We start from the raw sequence: 26,105 nt of genomic DNA, 5'->3' as shown, positions 1-26,105 counted from the left end.
GAGCAGGGTTTTTTGTGGCCCTGGCTGTTCTGGAACTAGCTCTGCAGATTATGCTGGCCTAGAACTCACAGAGATCTGCCTGCCTCTGCCTCCCTAGTGCTGGGATTAAAGATGTGTGTCACCACTGCCTGGTAAGTGTTTCTTACTTGAAGTGCTTATAACCAGGAGTGTTTTGAATTTAAGATTTTTTTCAGAGGTCTGGAATACTTGTATATATTTTTTGGGCTAAGACACAGTTGTAAATAAAATTAGATTTGACACAAAGCTCATATATATAGACTGAAGGTGATTTTGCAAAGTATTTGCAGCGTATTTCTTGGGCTTCAGTCTATGACATAGATTCAGTACAGCTATTTTCACTTGTGGCATTGTATTGGTACTCATGAAATTTCAGATTTGTTTTTATATCATGGATGATCAAACAAAGAAATTTAGATACGTTTTATTTATACATAATCATATCATTTATTTTTTTGTTGTTTGGAGAAATGAGAATTAGGCTCTTTTTTTAACATTAAAGAAAATAAACATGAACTTGGAGACTGTCCAGAGAGCAAGATTTGATGATGGCCTGGCCTCTCTGGACTCTTGATAGGATCTATTGGAGATGGCTCGTAGGAGTGGCCCTGCCCTTCCCTTTCGCCACAAGCGCCATTCACCATCCCGAAGCCCTGAAGAGCGCGAGTGGCGAACCCAGCAGCGTTACTTGAAGGTCTTGCGGGAAGTGAAGGAGGAGTGTGGTGACACTGCCCTGTCTTCTGATGAAGAGGGTGAGTGTCTTTGGGTACTTCTGGGATTCTAGGGTACTGGAGCCAGTGGTAGCCATGTATTTCCAATAAAGGAGCCCTCTGAGTTGTTTTGTTTGGGGGTGGAGAGTGGGACTCATCAGCTCTTGGTGGTTGAGTTGCGGAGACATTGTGTTTAAGAGTGACTCCATGCCCTCTTTCCTCACGTGCTCACGTGGCACTTAGGTTAGATGAGAACATCTTGGACAGACCCCTGCAGGACAGGGCCTTTCCTCTGGTCCCATTGTGCCACTTGAGAGAACTGCTTTTCCCCTTACAGGAGAGTAGTAGTGACTGTTGGCCTGCTGCAATGCGACCCCATCACTCTGTTGAAGTCTCTCTCCTGGAAGAGCCGTTTAAATGACCTAAGTGTGCTCCAGCTCATCTGGGGAAGGGTCAGAAAGGAATGTGGAACCCTGGCCTCCATGTTGTTGGCTTAGTCCTGTTGAACCCAAATGGCCACTTACCCAATCTCCCCTATTGGAGTCCACAGCCACGTTGGATTTACAAGAAAAATTTTCTTTTGAAGATCTCAGCTCATGGCTTCCAAGCTCTCCAGCACGCTCTCCTAGTCCTGCGGTGCCCCTGAGGGTGGTGCCCACGCTTTCCACTACGGATATGAAAACTGCAGGTGAGAACTGAGCTGCTGCTACTGCAGTTTCAAGACATCATGGTGTAGAAAAGTGAGAGCCCCTTAGGGAGGTAGGGACTAGATTCCTGCCTGTTAGGAAATAGCAGTGCTACTTAGAAGTGTGGGGCCGTGCAGTGCTGTTACCTTCTAGAGGTGGGCTTCCTTGTTTTCCTTTATTTTGAAATGAAATTGTCCTCAGGAGCTGATCAGTTGCTATTTTGGGCTAAAAAAGAATAGTCTTGCTTGAACTAGCAGTAGAATGTAGAACCAGACCCATAGCAACTCCCTAGGCTGTAAAGACAAAGAAAACTTGAATTTGGAATAGGAAGTAGGAGAATGCCAAGCCTTCTGAGTGTGTGTATGGATCTGCTACCTAATTGAAGTCACTTGTTGGGCAATGTGTAGAGAAATGATGGAATGCTGATCCTGGAACTGTGAAGACCTTTCTGCTTATAGTACCCAGAATCAAAAGTAGCTACCTTTTGAATGTCTTGAGTGACTAGGCAGATTTAAGGTAGAGCATCATCATAGTGAATGATCTGGTCCATGTGGTTTGGTTCATTTACTTTCAGATAAAATAGAGCTGGGGGACAGTGACCTGAAGATAATGTTAAAGAAGCACCATGAGAAGCGGAAACATCAACCAGTAAGATTGTGGTGGGAGTGGCTGTTTGTAATGTTCAGTCTGATGCTTCAGGCTGTCCTGAGACAGTGGCAGTCACTGTCAGAGATAGGAGCAGCAAGAGAGGCTACTTAGCATCAGAGGTATGAGAGGCCAGTCAAATGCTTTCGCTTTGTAAGGCATGGTTGACAATGTGAGCTTCATTCAGTCTTTGTGGTTAGACTGGGGTGTGAATGAATCATGATCTCCTCTCCCAGTCCCAGAGGCTGAGTTTATCTTTGGTCCTGCAGAGCCAGTAAATGGCAGTGCCAAGAGTCAAACTTTATGCTCTTAGTTTTGTGTTGCCTCCATTGTCATTTCACTGAAGACACAACAAGGTGGAGAAATGGCAGTGGAAGAGACACCATCTGAGGCAGAGGGGTGAAGTAGGAAGATTTGGGAGGAAGAATTGAGTTCTTTATGTCTTCTCCACTTAACACAGATATCAAGCAGACCTCTTGAGTCTTCAGAATCTTATTTTCAGACTTGTAATCTATAATAGTATTTAAACTATTTTATGAGCCTGTGAAAGAATGCAGAAGGGCTTTATGGACTGCAGCTGCCCTACAGCAGAAAGGGGGCCAGGCTTTTCTGTGCACCACTGTGAAGACCAGTAGTTGGTGTTTCTGTATATTTTAATTCAGCATGATTCCCTCAGGTGTCCCTGAAACACTGTATCCATTGGGTAAACGGGCACAGTCAGCATCAGTTTGGGGTTCTGTTTTGGATCTCTATAACCAGATCTCTGATGTTGTATCTAGGATCACCCAGACCTTTTGACAGGGGACCTGACCCTCAGTGACATCATGACTCGAGTAAATGCTGGCAGGAAGGGCTCTCTAGCAGGTAAAGGACTATGGGTCCCCTCTTAGATACCTTCACCTGACTTCTAATGTTATTTTCTGACATACTGTCTGTGATAAAAATAAGTGGAACCATAACTTTTTTTATGCTGACCACCTTTGTTTTGTAATTGCCCTCTGAATGTAAAATTAGCACAGCAGGGTGTGGGGAGAGGGCTCAGTGGATACAGTACTTGGCTGTGCGAGTGTGAGGACCTAAGTTTGTATCCTAGCACCCATGTAAAAGCTGGCTAAGTATCACAGCCTGCTGTGACTCCAGTATGGAAGCCAAGAGGGGATCTCCTGGGCAAGTCGACTAGGTAGGTTAGAAAGACCCTGTTTCTGTAATCAAAGTGGAGAGTGATTGAAGATGTTCCATGTCAACTTCTAGCCTTCATGTACACATACATACGCCACTACACATGGACATGCATATACGTGCACATGTACCATACATATGAATACGCGAATAAAATAAAATCAGACCAAATCAGCATATCATTAGGTGTTAAAATTAAATTATAAGTCATGTAGTGAGCTTGGTTTTCAAAAAAATCTAAGTGTCTTATTATTGAGTCTTTGACAGGCTTTGAGAAAGCAAATGCAGATAAAGACTTTTCACTTCATAATGCAGTTTTATGAGTTGTGTTTTTTTCCCCCCCTTCCTAGCCTTATATGATTTGGCTGTTCTTAAAAAAAAGGTGAAGGAAAAAGAAAAGAAGAAAAAAATAAAATTGATTAAATCGGAGGCAGAAGATTTGGCTGAACCTCTAAGCAATACTGAAGGGGTCCCAGCTCTCTCACAGGCCCCCTCTCCACTGGCAATATCGTCTATCAAGGAAGAGTGAGTGGGCCACAGAGATAACTGGCTCTGCTGGGCAGGAGGGAGTTAAGTACAGACTGTGTCTAGGCTTGGGACTTGTGTGAGCTGACTGTGTGTGCTGAGCCCCAGGATCTTGCTGGGAAAATGCACCATGTTTTCTTTTTCTTATAAGGAGGCTCAGAGGACCTGAACCAATTTGGCATATATTCTTGGTCATTTTGATTTTTCCTACATTGGAGAAGAAAAAAAAAACAAACACTTTGCAACAGTGTGTGGGGGGGGGGGGCGCGTGTCGTGCTCATGCCCATGTTATATATGTGAAAGTCAGAGGACAGATTGGAATAGTTGGTGCTCCCCTTCTACTGTGTGGGGCCCAGACATCAAATACTTACATTTTCTTCCCTCCTTGTTAGGCCCCTGGAAGACATCAAGCCTTGCCTCGGGATCAATGAGCTATTTTCCAGTTTTTTCTCTCTTCTGTTAGAAATCTTGCTGGAGGGTCAAGCTAGCCTTCCTGTGGTAAGAGTTTAAGAGGTGTTCAAGTTTTGCAATTGCTACACTCTTGAGTGTTCTCTAGCTTCTGCTTCTGGTTACTTTCTGTGGCTGTGGTTAAGATCATGGACTAAGCAACTCGAAGAGAAAGGGCTTTATTTCAGCATACAGTCCAGTCCATCAGTAAGGGAAGTCAAGGTAGTTACGAGGAGGAATGCTACTTACTGGCTTGCTTCCCATGGCTTACTCAGCTTTCTGCCTGTATTACCTAGGACCACCTGCCCAGGTGTGGTGCTATCCATAATGGGCTGGGACCTCCCACATCAGTTATTAATCAAGAGAATGCCTCACAGACTTGCCCACTGAAGTCAGATGGAGGCTATCTCTCAAGGAAGGTGCTTTCTCCCCAGAGGACTAGCTTGTGTCACCTTGACAAACTGACTAGCACTGTTGGGAAGAAGAGCTCAGCTGGATTCCTCCTACATCATTTCAGTTAGCTTACATTGGAAATTTGGCAAATGATATACATGCCATGCTGCTCTGACACATCCTGGGATTGTTGGTGTAAAAGGTTGTTTCTTTCCCTCTCCCTCAGCTGGAGGATCGAGTTTTGGACTGGCAGTCTTCTCCAGCCAGCTCCCTCAACAGCTGGTTCTCTGCCGCCCCCAACTGGGCTGAGTTAGTGTTGCCTGCTCTGCAGTATCTTGCCGGAGAAAGCCGAGGTGAGATCTTTTCTGTGGCGGTTCATCATGTTTTCCCTCTTTTGTCTAAAGAATTAATCCTTGCAGTGAACTGTAGCTGCTCATTTGTACAATAGTACATTTGCATCAGACACACCCTTTCTCGACACACCAGAAAAAGAACAAAAACTCAGAAGCTCTCCAAGAGCTCAAGGGTGAAGACCACTCTGAGGCTAACACTGTCTTACTTGTATACTTACCTTGATGTATGTCTTGTTCATGTGCTCCATTTCTTGCAGCAGTTCCTTCTAGTTTCTCTCCATTTGTTGAATTCAAAGAGAAAACCCAGCAGTGGAAATTACTTGGTAAGTATTATAAGCCCCTAAGAGACTTTTTTCCCCTTCTCTCTCTCTCTCTCTCTCTCTCTCTCTCTCTCTCTCTCTCTCTCTCTCTCTTTCTTTCTTTTTTTTTTAATGAGAGAAAGCAGTCAGTGATGGGAAGAATATCAGAAAGGAAGGGTTTGGAAATTCAAGAGAGAAGGGGAAATGTGTCATAGAATTTCTGAGGAGGTGCCACATTTCTTGTAGTGGTAGAAGGAAAGTGGCTAGCGGCTCCACAACAGGGAGCTCATGTCTGTTGTAAGTCAGAAGGAAGGAGAGTTTGGAGACGGAGTGTGAAACTGACCAGTGAGAGCTGTGATGGCCCGTGGTAGTTTTTATTTCCTACCTACTGTGGCATCCTCTGTCTGCTCTTCACTGATTTTTCTGGCTGTCATCAGATACCTCACTAGAAGAATAGAGATTGGATAGTTCGTGATTGATTATGATAGTTGGGCATGATGCAAAGCTCAGAGTGCAGATCACTGAGATCTTTTTGTTTTTATTTTTAAGGGCAGGACCATCTATATTAGACTGACCTTTTAACTTAACTATGTAGCTAAGATGACCTTGAACTGATCCTCCTGCCTCTGGCTCCCAAGTACCGGAATTGCAAGGGTGACAGGACTTTGTGAGATCTTGATTTCAGTTTTCTTTTGGTAAGAAGTGATATTGCTGGACCATAGGGCATTTTTCTAAATTTTTTAGGAGCCGTCACACTGTTGCATGGTGGCTATACCGGTTCACACTCTCACTAGCTGTGTACAAGGGTTCTCTTCACATCTCTGCCAGCACTTTTTTCTTTTTGGAGACAGGCTCTTTCTGTATAGTTCTAACTGGCCTTGGAACTCCCCTTGCAGACCAACCTGTTTTAGGCACACAGAAGTCTGCCTCCTGCTTGGAGTTTAGGTCTACCACCATACTGGTCTCACTAATACTTTTTGGTCTTTTTTTTCTTTTTAAATAGTAGCTTCTGTTAGTGGTTTTGATTTTCTCTGTGGTTAAAGATACTGAGTCCCTTTCCTGTACTTTCTTTGGGCTGTTGTGAACTGTCATTTGGCAAGATGTCTAGATCTTGATCTATTTTTGTAAGTAAGGTTATTATATTTTTGCAATCAGTTTGTAGAAGTTCTTTATAAATTTTGATTAACTTTTTTGTTTTGGTTTTAGTTTTTCAAGACAGGGTTTCTCTGTGTAGTTCTGGCTGTCCTGGAACTTACTCGGTTAACAGGCTGGTCTCCACTTGGAGGAATTGGCCCCTGGCTCTGCCTTCCAAATATTGGGATTAAAGACATGTTATACCACTGCCTGGCAAACTACTCTTTATTGTTTTATGTGTGGGTGTTTTGCTTGCATGTATGTCGGTGCACTGTAAATGTGCTTGGTGCCCAAGAATGTCAGAAGAAGCATTGAATCTCTTGGAACTGGAGCTACGGACAGTTGTGAGCTGTTGTGTAGGTGCTGAGGCTGGAACCCTGGGTCCTCTGGGAGAGCAGCAAGTGCTTTTAACTACTAAGTCATCCCCTTGTTTTTTTTGTTTGTTTGTTTGTTTATTTTTAGGCAAATTTCTTGGTGTAACCCTGACTGTCCTGGAACTGGCTCTGTCACCCATGTGCTAGGATTAAGGGTGTGCACCATCACACCCAGCTCGGTTAACTTCTTAGCTCATAGGTAGATTATAAATATTTTCTTCCATTCTATAGGTTGCCTTTTTCTTTCTGGTGTTTTCTCTACTGTACATAGTTTTTGAGTTGAAGCAATCCCACTTGTGTTTTTCATTATTGTTGCCTTTGCTTTTGATGTCATATAAAGAATCTCACCAAGATTAAGGCTGTAGGGCCTTTCCAAATGTTTTCTTACAAGCTAAAGCCTTGCAATCAAGTCTTTACTCCGTTTTGGGGTTTGCATATGCTGTGACTTAAGAATTTAAGAAGAGGTAACAGAATTCAGTCTTTCTAGGCGGTCACAGAGTTAAGCTTCTTCTTACCTCAAGTATTCTTACTGCTCTGCCAGTGTGAAGAGTACATTTTCTCACCTACAAGAATAGGATCCTTCCCTCATGTAAAGTTCTGTAGCATCCATATGACATTTACTTCTTGTAGGATTGATTTTTATATGAACTCATTACTCTGTAATGAGTCTTTTGCTGTCCTGCTTGCCAGCTCCCAAATAATGACATGGAGTCTTCTTATTAATTATGGAAGCTTGACCTATAGCTTAGGCTTATTTCTAACTGCTCTTTTAACTTAAATCACCCCATTTATATTAATCCATGTTCACACCCCTCACTGGCCCCACCATAGACTCAAAGCTATGCATGCGAAAGGTAAATGCCTTGTGAGGTTGGCTATACCTGTAACACTCCTACCAAGAAAAAAGTCTCAACTTCATCCAGGTGCCTGGTGCACAGTGACTACTCTGTAAATGCTTATTCAAAAGATCTGAACCAGTGACATCCTGGGATAGTAATCCAGGCACTGAGGGTAGTGGCATGAACATGTGGTAAGGACCAGTGATAGATTCTGACATGTTCTCTTTCTAGCATGGATAGAGCTGGTGAAGAGAAAGCAGGATTCTGAATAATACTTTAAATTTCTTACTTTTTGTGTGTACCCACACCCCCACAGTTCAGTCTCAAGATAATGAAAAGGAATTAGCTGCCCTCTTCCACCTGTGGTTAGAAACCAAAGACCAGATCTTCTGTAAGGTACGTCTCTTACTTTTTCAGTACGTGGGTGTTTAGAGCGTTTAAGTTAGTAAAAATTGTCTAGTTCATTTACCGATTAATGTTTTCTCTTTCTTCAGCAGGAAAATGAAGACAGCTCAGATGCCATGACACCTGTTCCTCGAGTGTGAGTATATTCTTACGGTGGGTAGTTTCCCATGAAGCCATGACTTTTACCATTATTGCTGTGGATCTGCTGGCTGCTTTAGTGTGTTTGAGTTGTAGTGGACTGGAAGACCCTAGAAGTCCATGGACTCATATGCCTCAACTTACTTGAGGAGGACATAGACGCTTCTTAGTAAGAATGGTTCCTGACCACGGTAGTCTAAAGATGATCTGCCTTGTAGATGGGCAGTTTCTGTGTGTACCCTTCCTGGTTTCTACTTCAGAATAATTAATTTAATTCAAGTTCCTCATTTTACCTGTAAAAAGAAATCCATGAAGTTGAGTGACTTGCTAAAGGTGATATCTGGACCCTGACTAGAGTTCAGATCCTTTGCCTTCTAGTAGTGCTCTTCATGCTAAGTCGTCTCATGTTCCTGATTCCTGCCTGTTTAAACTGGAGTTCAGAGGCCCGTCCTTACTGTAGCCTTTACATGCGTGCTTACGTTCACATAGTGGGGGTTTAGAACTCAACTTCTTTGGAAGGCAGAAATAGCACTCTTGTCATCACATATACTTGAAGTGCTTTGTTCTACCAAGAATGACATTTTGTCATTCAACTGACTTTTTAGCAATACTGAAAACAGTAGGTAAAGATGCCATCCTCTTTCTGTTTATTCCAAACACTTGAGGATCCCAAGAATGGGGTAGCATGGGAAATATCAACAAGACTTCTATGGTAAGAACTGGAGAGTAGACTGAATAGGACGAGTACTTTTGAAGGGACATTTTCCCATGTAGCTAAGGGAATGGTTCATGACCCCTTGCTCTCAGAGATGATGTAGAATTCTTTATGTTCCAGAAGAACTGACTATGTAGTGCGGCCTAGCACAGGAGAAGAGAAACGCGTGTTTCAAGAGCAGGTAAGCTCTCTTCAGAAGCACTGAGCCCGAGTTTTCCTTGATATCAGCCCCTTGGATGTTCACGTCCTTCAGCTTAGATAGTTGAGTTTACTTGTTGGGATAGAACTGACTTGGTAAACAGGAAAGAAATATTATTATTATTATTATTATTATTATTATTATTATTATTAGGTTTTTGGAGACAGGTTTCTCTGTAGCTTTGAAGCCTGTCCTGGAATTAGTTCTTATAGACCAGGCTGGCCTGCCTCTGCCTCCCAAGAGTTGGGATTAAAGGTGTGCACCACCACTACCTGGCGGGAAAGAAACATTTTTTTTCCAGGTAGCAGAATGCATTTTACTTCCTTTTCCTAGGAAGACCAGTTGTGAGGACTGTCTTTTTTCCCACTGTGGTTGGGTCGTAGTTCTTTGCTTGTTTCCTCCTTATTGTAACATCTCATTTGATCCATTTATTTTAAGGGAGTGCTAGAAAGAACTCCACTAATTGGGACATGGTAACTTTCTGACTTTTTTCTTGGTAGGAGCGTTACAGGTATAGCCAACCTCATAAGGCATTTACCTTTCGCATGCATGGCTTTGAGTCTGTGGTGGGGCCAGTGAAGGGTGTGTTTGACAAGGAGACCTCCCTCAACAAGGCTCGTGAACATTCCCTGCTGCGTTCTGACCGACCTGCCTATGTCACCATTCTGTCTCTTGGTATGTGGCATGCATGCCTTTATTACTAGAAATTTCTTATTTTTACCCCAGAACTTTCCTCAGATGAAGTCTATATTTCCTGTACCAAACCTTAATCCCTCGCACACTCCAGCCATTGAGGATCAGTCTCATAAGTTTTCAAATCTAAGAGATGGCAGGGTAGATTTTGTGCTGGGAGATGGATGCCAGGAACTGATACTTCTTTTTGAAGCCATGTTCATCTTGATGAACTCAGCTCACAAGCTGATAGTTACATCAGGTATAGCACTCTGCTTCATTAAAGAGGGTTTGTTTTTTTTTCCCCTGAGAGAGGACACATGCCTGTAACCCCAGTACTTAGGATACTGAGATTAGAGGACTATTGTGAATTTAAAGACTGCCTACACCACATAGTGAGTTTAAAGCCACTTAGTGATATTGTCTCAAAAAATAAGAGGGCCTGTAGACATGGCTCAGCAGTTAAGAGAACTGACTGCTCTTCCAGAGGTCCTGAGTTCAATTCCCAGCAACCACATGGTAGGTCCCAACTGTCTGTAATTCCAGCTCTAGAGGATCTGGCATCTTCATACAGACATCCATGCAGGCAAAATACTAGTGCACATAAAAATAAATAAATCTTTTTTTTTTTTTTTTTTAAAAAAAAAAGGGCTGGAGAGATGGCTCAGTGGTTAAGAGCACTGCTTGTTCTTCCAAAGGTCCTGAGTTCAATTCCCAGCAACCACATGGTGGCTCACAACCATCCATAATGAGATCTGGTGCCCTCTTCTGGTGTGCAGGCATATATGCAGAATACTAAGAATACTGTATACATAATAAATAAATAAATAAATAAATCTTTAAAAAAAATAAAAAAAGAATTCTTTGTGTTATGAGTCCTGTTGTTAGTCTAATGAGACCTCTGAACTCCTTCCTAGAGTTAGAATTATGCATTTAAATCCCCCCCCCCTTTTTTTGAGACAGGGTTTCTCTATGCAGTCTTAGCTATCCCAGAACTTTGTAGATGAGGTTGGCTTCAAACTCAGAGATCTCTCTGCCTCTGCCTCTCCTGGGATTAAAGACATGTGCCTCCCCAACCCAGCTGCATTTAAATTTTTGAAATACTTGGAGTTGCAGAAGAAGCCAGTCATATTTTAGTAATTATTAAGACGTTAAAACAAATTTAAATACAAAACAGTTTTGGTTATGATATTGAATGATATGACCCAGTAGCAGATGTTTCAAATTTTCTAGCTTCCAATGGGGTGAATGTAAGTGTTTTGAATTGTTATCTTCAATACCTGTAACATAAAAAGTATTTTATTTCTGTTGTAACAGTACAGTAATATCAATATGTGATTTATAATGTTCGTTGATAATTGAAGGAAGTGTTAAATACTTTTTTAGAATCAAGTTTATAGAACTACTTAATCTTTTATCCTATATATACATGAATTCATTTTATTTTTCTCTAACTCACCCCTTACTCCCTCCTCCAACACCTTTCTGGTCCCTTACCTCAGATGCCCTCCCAACTTTATGTTTTCACTAAAAATGTATATTATATATGTGCGTGTCCTACTGATGAGTTCATTTGTCATCTGCATGTATGTGTGGTATGGGTGTAGGACTTCATGTAGCATGGGTAACCTGTCCGTCCTTCAAAGAAAACTGACTTTATCTCCACTGGCTGCCCTGACTGCCTGTAGCTTTGACTAGGTAGATCTTGTGCAGGTCTTGTGCAGTGACCACAGCTTTCGAGAGTTCATGAGTTTAACTCCCTCCATGTCCAAAAGGTGCTATTTCCTGTAATCCTCCCTAACCTCTGTCTCTTAAAATCTTTCCACCCACTTTTTCATGACATTCCCTGAGCCTTGGTGAGGGGTGGGTGTCATGTCCTATTTGGAGATGAGAACCACTTCACTCAGTTCTAAGGTATTCATGGACCTGATTTTTGCCTGTAGGTATGTTAAAAGTGTAAATTCATGCAGTGTTTACAGCCACTAGAGGGCAGTGTGCCTTAGCCTGGTAGATGAGGCTCAGAGACCTCATTTTAGGGAGCTCAGTCCCACCAGAACAGGTCAGGAAATGTCGTATTCACTGGAAGCTTTGCTTGACCCCTGGATTTTGCATTTTCTGATACCAGTTCGGGATGCTGCAGCTCGGCTGCCTAATGGAGAAGGCACTCGAGCAGAGATCTGCGAACTGCTCAAGGACTCTCAGTTTCTTGCTCCAGATGTCACCAGCACTCAGGTGAGTTAGTGAAATAGTTTTTTTTCTTTTTTGGCTTCATTTCAGAATGTATTTGAGAAAAACTATTAGAAAATGTAAGTTACGCTTTTTTTTTTTTACCCCTTGTGCTACCAAGGTTGAACCCGGAGTCTTGTACCAAACATCAGGAGCTGTATGTGCTTCCTCCAACATAAAATCTTTAAAAAAATGAATAAGTCATCTAATCTTAGCACCTGGGAAGCAGAGACAGGTGGATCTCTTGAGTTTGAAGCCAGACTGGTGTACAGAATGGGTTCTAGGACAGCCAGAACTACACAGAGAAACTTTGTATCAAAAACAAACAAAAAAGCAGAACAAAACAAAAAATAAAATCAAATGAATAAAAGCTGTCTAGGCATAATGACATGTACCTATAATAAATACCAGCTACCTTGGGTGGCTGAAGCAGGACGATTTTGAATTTGAAGCCTAGATAACATAGTAAGACTCCTGCCTCAAAAATCAATGGGCCGGGGAGATTTTTCAGTGGGCAAAGACACTTGCTGTGCAAGCCTGATGACCTAACTTCACTCTGCGGAGTCTATGTGAAGCTGGATGAGGTGACAGATCTTTAATCCCAGCATCTCTAAAGTAAGGGTGGAATCAGGCAAGAGAGACTCACCTTTTCTCTGGACTAGCTAGCCTAGAATACACAGTGTGTTAGAAACAACAAGAGATTGTGTCTCAACAAGGTAGATAGATGGTGAGCAGCAGCCCTGAAAGTTGTCTTCCGACCGCCACATATGTACGATGGCAAATGTTTGACTATATTCATATCATACATATAGTAAGAACAATAAAATAATCCAATAAGAATACTGTGACCAAGTGGGTAGAGAAATGACTTAATGGTTAAGAACAGTGTTCTTCCAGAAGACACAGGTTTGATTCCCAGTGTCCATATGGTAATTCACAACTGTATTTTTTTTTAAAGATATATTTTAAAAAATTTTATTTCTGTGTATGTGTGTCTATATTAACACATGCCATGTGAGTGGAGGTGACCGTGAAGGCCAGCAGAGGGCATTGGATCCCTTGGAGCTGGAGTTATCATTGGTTGAGCCACCTGATATGAGTGCTGGGAACCAAGAACAGCAGTGCTCTTAACTGCTGATCTATCTCTCCAGCCTTCTTGTAATAAAGGAAAAGTTTCTACAGTTAATTAGTTCACAGGATGCATTACAGTGAAGACAATTAGTATCTTAGCTGTACACCATTCCTTTCAAAGTGAGCCAGTGAAAGGACAGAACTAGGTTGGGATCTAGTTTGTTATTCTGTGACTTACATCTGCTAGTTTTTCCTGGGAGTCCAAATAACTTTTATTGTCTTGGTTGACTTTCCCTATGTCTCCTTTTGCTCTGTTCGTAGGTGAACACTGTAGTGAGTGGCGCACTGGATCGACTACATTATGAAAAAGACCCTTGTGTGAAATATGACATTGGACGAAAGCTGTGGATCTACCTGCATCGTGACCGGAGCGAGGAAGAATTTGGTATGTGAGCCCTTCAGAGTTCTGACTAGATTCAGGGCCTCTGTCTTCTGTTCCAGATCTGTTACTCTGGTAGCATTCAGTTAGGATAGGATTATGGAGGCAGAATCCAGTCCACCAACAAGGCTTTGGGTTGTCTTACTTTGTTTTTGTGACAGGATCTTGCTATATAGCCAAGTTGATGTGGAACTTGCTGTTTGGGCAAGTTGGCTTTGAACTTGAGTTGATTCTGTCTTTGTTTCCTCAGTTCTGGACTTACAATTGTGCATAGTCAAGTCCAGCTTTTTGTTTTGTTTGCTTTGCTTTGAGACAGAGTCTAGCCTGCTAACAGGCTGGCCTTGACTTTACCGTTTCCCTGCCTCAGGCTCCTGAGAAGTGGGATTACAATTTTTATTTGGAGAGGCCTTCGTTTTTAGCAAAGATCTTCTCATTAAGCATGCTAAGGCCAAATTTCCTAAACTGTATAAGTTCTTCTTTATAGAACGGATCCATCAAGCTCAAGCAGCAGCAGCTAAAGCCAGAAAAGCTCTTCAGCAAAAACCCAAGCCACCATCCAAGGTGGTAAGTTACCTCGTGAGGGCGTTTACGTTAAAGGTTCTGAAATGAGGCATGCCAGCAGAGACACTCGGCTTTTACCTGACCCAGTGAGTGTATCAGGAGCCTTCATGATGCCTGAGGTAGACCCTTTTTCTTTTCTAGAAGTCCAGTAATAAGGAGAGCTCCATGAAGGGTCTTAGTGGCCCTTCTGAGCAAAGCCAGATGAGCCTCAGTGACTCCAGCATGCCACCTACCCCAGTTACACCTGTAACCCCCACCACACCAGCACTGCCCACCACCCCGATATCTCCTCCACCTGTATCAGCAGTGAGCAAAGGTGGCTCTACCACTATCTCTGAGCCAGCTAAGTCAAGCTCAGGGTAAGTACTATGTTCCTTCTCTTGCTCTTTCCCTCTAGAGTCTTTCTGTATGCATGTCCTGAGTTTTTGTGTTGTTTTCTCCCCCTTGATTTTTCATATAGTGTTCTTCTGGTGTCCTCACCAACAATGCCACAGCTAGGAACGATGCTTTCCCCAGCTTCCATCCAGACTCCACCCAGTTCTCAGGCCACTGCTCGGGTTGTAAGCCACTCTAGCTCAGCTGGACTGCCCCAGGTTCGGGTGGTAGCCCAGCCCAGCCTTCCTGCTGTTTCCCAGCAGTCAGTAGGGCCAGCACAGACACTACCACAGATGCCAGCAGGACCACAGATTCGTGTGCCAGTCACTACTACACAAACCAAAGTAGTACCCCAGGTGAGTGGATGCTGCATGTCACTGGGATTCAGGGACTATATAGACCTAGAAGTGGGCTACTCAATGACTCAAACAAGTAGAGCTCGAGGAAGACCTGGAAGTCATATATTGTTGGTTTTAGTGATGAAGTTCAATGAAATAACTCATTTAATGTTCAAAGTTGCAAGGGAAATGTTCAAAGCTTGGAAAAGTACTTTTAGGTACTCTGTTTTGCATGTCAGAAACAAGAACTACATTGTCATATCAAGGTCCTGTAGAAGAAGAATTGTGCTTCTACATTTCCAGTGTGCCTTTAGCCATGCTACTGATCACTTGTTTGAAAGATTCACGTATTTTTGTCTCATTTTCTTTTCCTGTATGTAAAATGTCTTCAGCATATGGAAATGAAATAAGAGGTTAAATGTAAAACATTGTGAACATGATACAAATATAGGAGATACAGTGTACATTCCAGGGCATGGTGAGCTTCAGGCTCTGATAGCAAGGGTACTTTCAGAATACTTTCTGAGTGAGTTGTGCAGGGCCCTTGCATGACTGCTGATTCCATTTTGGTGTCTAATTGGTCTCTTGACATCACATCCTGAACTAGGCAGTTGTGGCAACTGTTCCAGTCAAGGGGCAAACTGCAGCGGCCTCTGTACAGCGGCCTGGACCTGGGCAGACAGGGCTTACAGTGACAAATCTCCCTGCTGCAGTCAGCCCAGTGAGCAAACCAGCCATGAGTTCTCCCGGGAACTCTGCTCCAAGTGCCTCCACGACAGCTGTCATCCAGAATGTCACAGGACAGAACATCATCAAGCAGGTATGTGAACCTGACTCTGAGTGGTGTCCTGAAGCTAAAAGCAAAGGACTGGTGGTGTGGGATGATCCTGAACGGCCGGGGTGCCTATGGATCGGGCTTTGTTGCCTTTGACTCATGGTTTGGAGATTTATCAGGTGAGTGCCCCACCTCCACCCCAGAAGCAACCTTTATGCTCATCTCTTTTTGTGTATTTCAATATTTGGTAGCCGGAGTTTGGATTTATGGGGTAGCTTCCTTAGTTATGTAGTTAGCTCCCATGGCATATTTTACAGAGTTTTTAGTTTGTCGCTTGTAAAGGTGGAATAAACTTTTGTTTTTTTCTTGACTGTGATCTTCGCACTTTCAAACTTGTGAAGCCTGTTGACACCTGGTACTAGAGCAGTGCCTCTTGTCGACTTTACCCCACTGTGTTTTGTATAGACATTAGCCAGTCTGTCATGGCATTGTGGGTAGGTAGATGAAGAAATAGATCCACTCAATTACAAAATAACATTTTTATTTAACAGGTATGTATTGTCTTTGAGGAATTTAGGCTGTGTTAAAGAGACCAAGCCCCTTTGTGGAGCTCATATGTCATAGGAATAGGCGACGAATAACTAGATCAGTGTGAGATAATAAGAAACACTAGAGCGAGCCAGGCGGTGGTGGTTCATGCCTTTAATCCCAGCACTCAGGAGGCAAAGACAGATAGATGTCCATGAGTTCAAGGCCACCCTGCTCTATAGAGCGAGTACCAGGACAAGGCTCCAAAACTACAAAGAAATCCTTTCTTGAAAAATCATTACTTCCCCCCCCCCAAAAAAAATAGTGGTGATTTGGGTAAAGATGGAAGATGGATGGGACATCATGTGTTAGTTTAGCTGTGATGATGGGAAGGAGCTTCTCTGAAGAAGTGACATTTAAGGGGATGAAGTCGTTGTGCCATGTGGTGACCTGGAGATAAAGTACTATGTGTGTAGACTGGAAATTGAGTGTGGTACATCAGGAGCACTTTCGTGGAGTGACAGGGAACTTAGTGCACAAGTAGTGCATTTGGTGAGGTTGACATTTGTCACAGTCTGTCAAGCTTTGATGTGACGGTGAACACAGGCAGGTTGTGAACTCATCTGGTACTGGATCTGGTTTGTAGTTAATCTTTAGGGAACAAGAATGAAAGCAAGGAGACGATAGAGCAGCTGCAGCAGCCTGGGTGAGAGGGATGGAGGGTGCTTGTTAGTTGTGGCAAGAACGGAATGTAGCTTGTGTGGTTTGCTGGTAGCTTGAATATGGGTCTAAAAGAAGTGTTCCTGTGGGCTCTGGATGGAATAGTTAGGTATAATGGTATCATATAATGAGAGGGAATAAAGTTGGCGTATGGAGAATCTGGGACATACAGATTTAAAATTGGACAGCACCTGTGTGGGATGTGGTAAAGTATGGATGAGATTCACTGTATGTTGCCATTGAACAGCTGTGACTGGGACCAGGATCTGGATTGTTAAAGGGAATGTCAGGTGAGGAAGCAGAAATAAGTAAATATGAATAATTTAAAGAGAAATGTTGCTTCTGAAGACAACATAGAATTTGGGCTAGAGTTTTGTGTGCAGGTAAATCATGAAACAATCAGATTTGATTTTTTTGTTTTTGTTCTTCTGATGGCCAGTATCATACGAATTTGCTTTCTATGATAGTGGTCCAGTAGAAGGGCTACCAAGAGGGAGACACTGAGTAGACCAAAGGGTCAGGCTGTTAACGTGTTGGGTACCGTGATTCTGACTCCAGAGCTCCTTCTTGGAGCTAGTGCATCATGCTAGTGCTCAAAACACGTGGGCTAACTGTAAATAGATGGATTTGAGTTACTGGAGGGTGGTGTGGGGCAGGGATGATCAGATACGTGCTGACAGTACTTACTCCATTGTAATGGCATTGTGAATAATATTTTTAGCTTAAAAAAAATCCTTTACACCGTATGGTGGTGTCTTATGCCTTTAATCCCAGTTTTTGGGGGCAGAGGCAGGTGGCTCTCTGAGTCCGAGGCCAGCCTGGTCTGCAGAGTGAGTTCCAGGACAGCTGGGGATACACAGAGAAACCGTCTCAAACAAACAAACCCAAAAAACAAGACAATGAAAATAAAAAAACCCAAAATCCTTTGCTAAGTAAGTTATACACACACACACAGACACACACACATTCAAAAAATAATGTATCTTGATTTACTTTAAAATATTCCAGTTCTTGTGGGATGGGGCTGGTAGATGTAATTTAGTGGTGAGGCCTTGGATTTACTTTCTAGAACCCTTTGTGAGGGCAAGTCTCACTCCCAGCTTACCTGTACCGCTGGTAACTCTGCCAAAATGCCAGCTCAATCTCTTCCATTCCTTGCCAAAGCCAGGAAAGGATAGATAAGATTGACAAAGTAATTACATTTGAAGCTGGGTAAAGGGTATATGGTTTGTTATATTCTTCTTTACTTTTGTATGTGTTTACCATTTTTGAAAATGAAAAGTTAAAGATACATGAAGTATATGCCTATGAGTTGAATCCATGACACCAGTTTAGCACTGTGAATCTTTTCATTGATACTATGTTTCCCTGTCCAGGTATCAATCACTGGGCAGCTTGGTGTGAAGCCCCAGACAGGCAGCAGCATTCCTCTCACAGCCACTAACTTCCGTATCCAGGGTAAGGATGTACTGCGCCTGCCACCCTCTTCCATCACCACAGACGCCAAGGGCCAGACGGTTTTGAGAATCACTCCGGACATGATGGCCACATTGGCCAAGTCTCAGGTTACCACAGTCAAATTGACTCAGGATCTCTTTGGGACGGGAAGTGGCACTGCAGGCAAAGGCATCTCCGCCACCTTACATGTCACTTCCAACCCTGTCCATGCAGCTGACAGCCCTGCCAAGGCCCCTTCAGCTAGTGTTCCTTCATCAGCTCCAGCAGGTACTACCGTGGTCAAAGTAACTCCTGATCTCAAGCCAACAGAAACCTCGAATCCAGCTTTTCGTTTGATGCCTGCTCTTGGTGTGAGTGTGGCAGATCAGAAGGGAAAGAACACAGTGGCCTCTTCAGAAGCAAAACCTGCTGCCACAATCCGCATTGTGCAGGGTCTGGGAGTGATGCCTCCTAAAGCAGGCCAGACTATTACTGTTGCAGCACATGCAAAGCAAGGAGCCTCTGTCGCTGGTGGGTCTGGAACTGTCCATTCTTCAACGGTGTCCTTGCCCAGTATAAATGCTACTGTATCTAAGACTGTGGCTGTGGCTTCTGGGGCAACGAGCACCCCCATCAGCATTGGGACTGGAGCCCCCACGGTGCGACAGGTCCCTGTTAACACTACAGTTGTGTCCACATCCCAGTCTGTGAGTATTGTTGATGGTAAAGATTTTAGCCTTCTGCTCAGGAAACTATTTTCTGGAAGGAGATGGGTGTCTTAGTTAGGGTTTCAGTTGCTTTGATAAAACACTATGACCAAAAGCAAGTTGGGAAGGAAAGGGTTTATTCAGCTTTTATTTCCATATTGCTGTTTATCATTGAAGGAAGTCAGGACAGAAATTCAAGCAAGACAGGAATCTGTAGGCAGGAGCTGATGCAGAGGCCATGGAGAGTTGCTGCTTACTGACTTGTTCTTCATGGCTTGCTCAGCCTGCTTTTTTATATACCCTAGGACCACCAGCCCAGGATGGCATTGTCCAAAATGGGTTAGGGCTTCCCCTATCAAGAACTGATTAAGAAAATACCCTACAGCTGGATTTTTGGAGACATTTTTCTTGATTGAGGTTCCCTCCTTTCAGATGACCCTAGCTTGTATTAAGTTGGTAAAACTATTCAGGACACAGAATTTTGCTATAATCCAGGCTGGCTTAGAACTTGTTATGTGCCTAAGCTGGTATTGACTCTCACTTCTCATTTGTTGATTTTCTTCTCTCAATCAATCAAGTGTTGGAATTGCAGGTGTGTACAGTCAAGGCCCGCCTGGAAAAGTTCTTCAGGTTTGGGCCCTGTCCCTTAGGACACTTAAGAACTAGGAAACTGATCTGTCCATATCACTCAATTTGATATAGATTTGGGTTGTTTGTTTTTGGAATACAATTTAGAAAAGCGTAGCATGTGTGTGTGTGTGTGTACATATACACATATATATCCTTAAAATATAAAGAATAATGTCAGAAGTATAGGGTAAAATACAAAATTTTCTTGTCCTTACAAGGGTTAATGAATAATGTATTTATCCTTCCAGTCCTTTCCCCGAGCACTCCATGTATATACACCTAGTTAAGAATGTCTTGGGGATCATTGTAGGCCATACTCAGATATTGACCAAGCCCTGTTTAGTGATGTTAATAATACACAGGAGAGCTTCTGTTGAGGGCTCTGTTTTCACTGCTGCCAGTGTGCTACAGTAATGCTCTAGATGCTGAAAAAGCATTTGATAAAATCCAACATCCCTTTATGATAAAGGTGTTGGAGAGATTGGGGATACAAGGATCATACCTAAATATAATAAAAGCTATTTACAGCAAGCCGACAGCTAACATCAAACTGAACGGAGAGAAACTCAAAGCCATTCCATTGAAATCAGGAACAAGACAAGGCTGTCCACTCTCCCCATACCTCTTCAATATAGTGCTAGAAGTTCTAGCAATAACAATACAACAACATAAGGGGATCAGGGGGATTCGAATTGGAAAGGAAGAAGTTAAACTCTTGTTATTTGCAGACGATATGATAGTATACATGAGCGACCCCAAAAACTCTACCAAAGAACTCCTACAGCTGATAAACACCTTTAGTAATGTGGCAGGATACAAGATCAACTCCAAAAAATCAGTTGCCCTCCTATACACAAAGGATAAAGAAGCAGGGAGGGAAATCAGAGTCTGTCATCTTTTTAACTGAGTATTTAGTTTTCTCTGATTACTTCTACCAGTGTTTTCTTTAATGGTTTCAAGATTTTGTACCTGTGCCGCCTTTTTTCCAGCTTGAAAAAATATTAGCCTTTATTTTCACAAAATTTTAAGTGTAAGAAAAAAATATAGTTTGTTAGTCATTTGAAATAGTTTTGCAGGACCTAATGCAAAGCTCAGAGTATAGATCACTGTGAGATCTTCTTGCATTTTTCAGAGAACAGCCATGTGCAGATCCATTTAAGGCACTATCTCCAGCTATCTTGTAGTGCTCTTTAATGGCCTACACATAGTGAGTCAACTGTATTGAGTCAGTATGGAACCTGCTTCTTTGTATCCGTCTCTGATTTCCTTACAAATAACCTGTTCATGGGAAATGTCCATTGTTGTCTCCCCACCTTCCTTTTTTAAAGCATTCTATCAGTTATTTTTTTTGTATTTTTTAAATTTATTTTTATTTTATGTGCATTAGTGGTTTGCCTACGTGTATGTCTGTGTGAGGGTGTCAAATCCCCTGGCACTGGAGTTATAGACAATTGTGAGTTGCTATGTAGGTGCTGGGAGTTGAACCTGGGTCCTTTGAAAATACAGTTACTGCTCTTGACCTCTGAACCATCTCTTCTATTTTTTAAAAACAAGCAAGATTTACACATGGTTATAAATTATCTGCTGGGTGTGTGACTCAGTGGTAGAACACCTGCTTAGCATGTGGGAGACCAGTACTGGGTGGGGTGGGTAATTTTGTTACTAATCAGACATCAAAAACTAGGCAGCCTAAGAGTAGGTGCTATAGTGACTTTTCTTTCCTCCAGTGAGGTGGGATTTTTGACTTCTGCATTCCTACATAGATACATTCTTTTTTTTTTTTATTTTTCTTCTTGGGCCTTTACTAACTTTGGAGTTAGATTATTTTTCACTTGGCTAATTTTATTGCTAGTGTCCCCTAACTAACCTCTCTTATTTCTGGAGACGTGTGACTTGTTCTTATCAGATTGTCCTGCTGCTCACCCCTGTGTGCCTGTATCCCACTTGGATGCTGTTCTCTGTCCTTCCTCTCCATATAGTTCTGCGTGTCCAGCACTATACTATGTGCTATGGATACTTAGACAAATAGATTCACCAATCCAAGAGGCTTAGAATCTGGGACTGCCACGTGAACACACACTTTGTGGTTTAGTGAGGAGTGTTTGTTTCCATGGAGATATAAACTATGAGAAGCCACATAAGGAAGAAGTGGATAATTTCAATTGACTTGTTTCTCATAAACTGAGCTAATACTTTCTTTAGGAAATGTAACTGGTTAAAGTGTTTCCACTGATGCTTCTACCAAATATTTATGAAAGAAATAATTTAACAATAGTCTAAATTTTCTTCTAAAAGTAGAGGCAGTGGAGTTATTTAATTCATCTGTGAGGTCTTGTGTCATCCTTATACCAGAACCAGATGTAGACATTACAATAAAACAAAGCCGTAGACCAACAACTTTCATGAATCTGGATAGAAAAGTTCATAAAAATTCAGCAGTATATAAAGAATTATACCCAGGAGCTGGAGAGATGGCTCTGTAGTTAGAGCGTTTGTTTTTGCAGAGGACCTAGCATCCTTATGGTGACTCTTTACCATCCGTAACTCAAATTCCAGGGGACTCAATGTCCTCTTCTGACTTCCACTAGCATTAGGTACACATGCAATTCACAAACATACATGTAGGTAAAACACACACATAAAATTAATCAAAAAAATTTTTAAAGAATTATACACTTTATTAGTCAGATTTTCTATTGCTCTGACAAAATATCTGCCATAAACTAGGGAAACATTAGAGTCATGGACGTAGAGTCTCTGTCCCAGTCTTTAGCTCTGTTGATTCTGGACCAGTGGTGAAGCAGGAAATCATAATAGTGGGAGCGAACATGTCTAAGGCTTCTCTCATGAGAGGAAGTGTCAGTGAGAACCAGGAGTAACCACTACTGCTCTTACTTCCTCCAGCTAGACTCACCTCTTAAAAGTGTCTGCAATCTTCTAAAGTAATCAGTGTATGAGCCTGTGGGAACATTTCATACTTAAACTATAACATTGCACCCTTTGTCCCCAAAGACTCCTATTACACACGTAACAGTTTCCAGCACTGTTCAAAAGTCCCTGTCTGTTAGCTGAGTGTATGGTGCATTCCTAGCACTAGAGAAGCTGAGGCAGGAAGACTGAATTGATGTATAGCCTGGGCTGTATAGAGAGAGACCCAAGTCTCAAGTTTCATTCCCCCTAGACTTCTAAGTTCAGAGTCTCCTGAGACTTAAAGCAAACTCAGAGCTTGAGCTCATCGTGATAAACAGACATATAACTTAACGTCTAAGCCAGTTTATTGGAGTTACTGGGGTTCTGACTGCAGGCATATTGGAACCCTTGGGGGAATGAGGATTGGAGCTGTCTATAGTGCTCTCGCGTCTTCTCTGTAGGAACTAGCTGTTTGCTGTATCTCCTTCTAGCCCACAAATGCTGATTGTTTTCTTTGTAGGGGAAGCTGCCTACACGGATCACAGTTCCTCTCTCTGTGATTAGCCAGCCAATGAAGGGCAAGAGTGTCGTTACAGCCCCCATTATCAAAGGCAACCTTGGAGCCAAGTGAGTGCTGTTTGTGGAAGAGCAAATGCAGTTTTGCAGATTGTGAAGGTGCTTGATGCCTGACATTTCCATCAGTCATACACATCGAATCCCCAGTACTGTTTTTGGATGCAACGATTAAGACATAAAAGCGCCATTCTGTGCCTGGCTTCTATTGTAGAGTAGGAGGAATACAACAGGAGTACTAAAGCGGGGATATATTGAGTGGTAGAAAATGAGGGAGGGACAGGGTGTTGGGGTGGGATGGTTGGAAGATGTTGCTGGATAAAAGCTGAGCCTGAGCTTAAGACAGTTTGGTGAATGTTGACTTTCTCTGGCCCTGACTTAAGCAGGGATAAAGATTAATGCAGTCATTTGAGCATTCTTAATCATGATGAAGCTGTTTGGGGTTGTGGGGGTGGCCTTTTTCTTTCCTAAGAGACGGGGATCTTGCTGGTTGCTGAGGCTGCCTCACACCTGTACTCTCTGCAGTGCTCTCAGCTCTCGTTCCCATGTGTCCAATTGGGAGAGTTTTTTGCCAGGGACTCATGGTTCCTGTCTCTTACTGGGCAGAGTATAGAGTTTAGAGTATTTTATCCACTACTCTGGAGGCTCCAGCCACGGAAAGTATAAAAGTTTAGAAGAAAGGTAGCCCTAGTTTGAGATTCCATTTGAATTCAGAATGCTGAGGTTTTTAATGAGCACCAGGCCTTTTTATTGTCCTTCATTCCTTATGTAGCTTCAGTCTGAGCCAGAGCAATGTGGTCCTACCTTACTTCTGTTTCCCTTCCACAGTCTCAGTGGGCTGGGTCGCAACATCATCCTCACAACCATGCCAGCAGGTACTAAGCTCATTGCTGGCAATAAGCCAGTGAGTTTCCTCACTGCCCAGCAGTTGCAGCAACTTCAGCAACAAGGTCAGGCCACACAGGTAAGGTCTAACGCTGACTTTTGCCCATCTCAGCTTGTCTGTTTCCTTTGCTTTTCTTTATTGATGTGCCTACTTGCAGTTCACTGACCAGATCTCCTCTCTTTGTGCGCAGGTGCGCATCCAGACTGTTCCCGCATCCCATCTCCAACAGGGCACAGCTTCTGGCTCCTCCAAAGCGGTCTCCACTGTTGTTGTGACCACCGCTCCTTCTCCTAAACAAGCACCTGAACAACAGTGACTGAGAAAGAGAGGCAGCTTTAAGAGATCAGGCCTCATGCATCTTGGCTGACAGAAAGGGAGCAGGGAAGTTGTTTCATTCCTCTGAGCTCTCCTACTTGAGGCAGAGTGGTGGAGGGTGATGCCAACTGTGGCCTAGGTTCTGCAGCCACACTCCAGAATGAAGCCCTGACAAGGTTCCATTTTAGGGTTTCAGGGCTGCTCTGTCTAGTCCAGGAGGAGAGAACATCAAAGTCATGGGAGGTCACAGTCACAAAAGCCAGAGTTTACCTCCTGAGTGGTGGATGTGCAGGGAGCAGGCCTTCCAGTTGGGGAGTGGGCCAGCAGCGAATAAGCCTCATTCTGTGTGAGGATTTTACTTTTTAGTTTTCGACCTTCTTGGTGACTTGTCCAGATGAGTTTTGTGTCGAGAAAATTTTGTGTAACTTATTTTTTTAAAACACTTATTGTGCATCTTTTATCAAATAGAAATGCGGGCTTTAGTGCCCCTAAACTGAACCCTTACTCCTTTGGCCAGAATGAGAGCATCTTAACAGGTTGGTGGCTTACTTGGTAATGAACGGTTACCTAGTAGGGAATGTAGGCCTTGAGGTCAAGTGAGACTAGTTTGGTTCCGCTTACTAAAGGTGGGTGTCAGGGTCTTGGTCGTCCCTGTATCTTCACTTGTGGGATTGTCCTTGACAAACGAAGTTCAGAGCTGTTGAACGAGAGAGAAGGGGATGCTGGCCGAGTTGCTGCTCTCACAGTGCACTTGTGTACAGCCCAGAGATGCTATCTGCTGTAGAACAGCAGTTGCAAACCAGACCCTTGAAGCTGGCCACCTGATTGGAACATAGAGAAATGGTGGAGGTGGGGCAGTGTTAGGAGAAGTCTGAGTATGCAATTTTTATTCCTGACCATTTCACACTTCTCAACCACTCCCAGCTGCAGACAGCTCAGAAGGATGATTTTAAAGTCCTACATACTTAGTGCACTGGTCACACCTTCCGTATCCTGCTGTGGTGCAGGGGTGGGTGGGAACACCTTTCTGTAGGGACAGGGCTTCCCTGTCTCTCTGTGAAAGTATCCAAATTATTAAAAATTTATCTTTCATCTCTGGGCCTTTAATTGTTTTCTTTTATGGGGAAGTAGAGCCAGAGGCCACATAGAATGGAAATGGCCGGTTTAAGTGGTAAGTGGGTTGGTTGAAACTGGGTTGTTTAGAAAGTTGCAGAGAAACAGAAAAGGGTTAGAGTGCTTTTAGCTACAGAATGACTTTACAATTTCATTTGGTTCTTATAGCAATGTTGACAATTAGAATTGTCATCCTCTTTAGTATTGAGAAGATATAAATCTGAGTGGGAATTAGAGGAAACTAAGATGAGCACCTGGTCTTGAAATCCAAAGTCAGGCCCCAGTGTTAGAGGTGTAACTTAGTGGGGAGAGAGCACCAACTAGCAGGTTGGATTCCCAGTGCTGCTAAAGTGTGATGTTAGAGCCACATGGGCCTGTAGTGTAATCTCTTCTCTGGACATAGGAGCGGAGGATTAGAACTTCACACTTGTACTTGGCTTGCTTCAACTGGCTAGAGACCCACCTGGTGCTACATTAGAGCAGAAAGTTAGGTCCTCCCAAGTCAGGTCCCTTGGGTGCTGTACTCTCAAGGAAGACTCACTGAGGTGTCCTGGTGAAATCGGTGGGTAATTAGAGTTGGTTGGGAAGCCTGGCTCTCAAACTGCTGGCGACAGGATGAGATGAAATCGCACTCCTGATGGCGTGGGAATTGACTGAAATGATGAGAAGTGGAAGGACTATAGGGAGGGGAATAAAAATTACTTGTGTGTTTTATATTTTTGGGTATCATACTCACACAGAAAATGATGTGATAGTTCCCAGACAACAAT

General features: G+C 42.9%; 1 protein-coding gene across 11 annotated transcripts in view; it reads left to right on the top strand.

The window, feature by feature from the left end:
- The window catches only part of Nfrkb (nuclear factor related to kappaB binding protein), a 34,317-nt gene extending 9,003 nt beyond the window's left edge, over window positions 1-25,314 (top strand). The window contains exons 5-26 of one of the 11 annotated variants that reach the window (XM_048458691.3): window positions 596-770; window positions 1,315-1,416; window positions 1,989-2,062; window positions 2,839-2,923; window positions 3,589-3,763; window positions 4,156-4,261; window positions 4,830-4,956; window positions 5,214-5,279; window positions 7,919-7,998; window positions 8,100-8,143; window positions 8,984-9,041; window positions 9,560-9,734; window positions 11,857-11,963; window positions 13,350-13,473; window positions 13,952-14,031; window positions 14,170-14,387; window positions 14,489-14,759; window positions 15,349-15,561; window positions 18,141-18,908; window positions 22,969-23,075; window positions 23,850-23,985; window positions 24,098-25,314. In XM_048458691.3, coding sequence (XP_048314648.1) covers window positions 596-770; window positions 1,315-1,416; window positions 1,989-2,062; window positions 2,839-2,923; window positions 3,589-3,763; window positions 4,156-4,261; window positions 4,830-4,956; window positions 5,214-5,279; window positions 7,919-7,998; window positions 8,100-8,143; window positions 8,984-9,041; window positions 9,560-9,734; window positions 11,857-11,963; window positions 13,350-13,473; window positions 13,952-14,031; window positions 14,170-14,387; window positions 14,489-14,759; window positions 15,349-15,561; window positions 18,141-18,908; window positions 22,969-23,075; window positions 23,850-23,985; window positions 24,098-24,223 — 3,417 coding nt within the window. In that variant the 3' untranslated portion in view covers window positions 24,224-25,314. Of the gene's footprint in view, window positions 1-595; window positions 771-1,278; window positions 1,417-1,988; window positions 2,063-2,838; window positions 2,924-3,588; window positions 3,764-4,155; window positions 4,262-4,829; window positions 4,957-5,213; window positions 5,280-7,918; window positions 7,999-8,096; window positions 8,144-8,980; window positions 9,042-9,559; window positions 9,735-11,856; window positions 11,964-13,349; window positions 13,474-13,951; window positions 14,032-14,169; window positions 14,388-14,488; window positions 14,760-15,348; window positions 15,562-18,140; window positions 18,909-22,968; window positions 23,076-23,849; window positions 23,986-24,097 lie in introns of all 11 variants that reach the window. The other 10 variants (XM_048458690.3, XM_085689769.2, XM_048458689.3 and 7 more) reach the window with 10 other exon arrangements.
- The last annotated feature ends 791 nt before the right edge of the window (window positions 25,315-26,105 follow it).

Source organism: Myodes glareolus, chromosome 4 (assembly GCF_982192425.1).
Source record: "Myodes glareolus chromosome 4, mMyoGla1.1, whole genome shotgun sequence".
In the NCBI taxonomy this organism is placed as follows: domain Eukaryota; kingdom Metazoa; phylum Chordata; class Mammalia; order Rodentia; family Cricetidae; genus Myodes; species Myodes glareolus.
The sequence above is the reverse complement of the archived record's forward strand: the minus strand, read 5'-3'. Positions and strand labels throughout refer to the sequence as shown.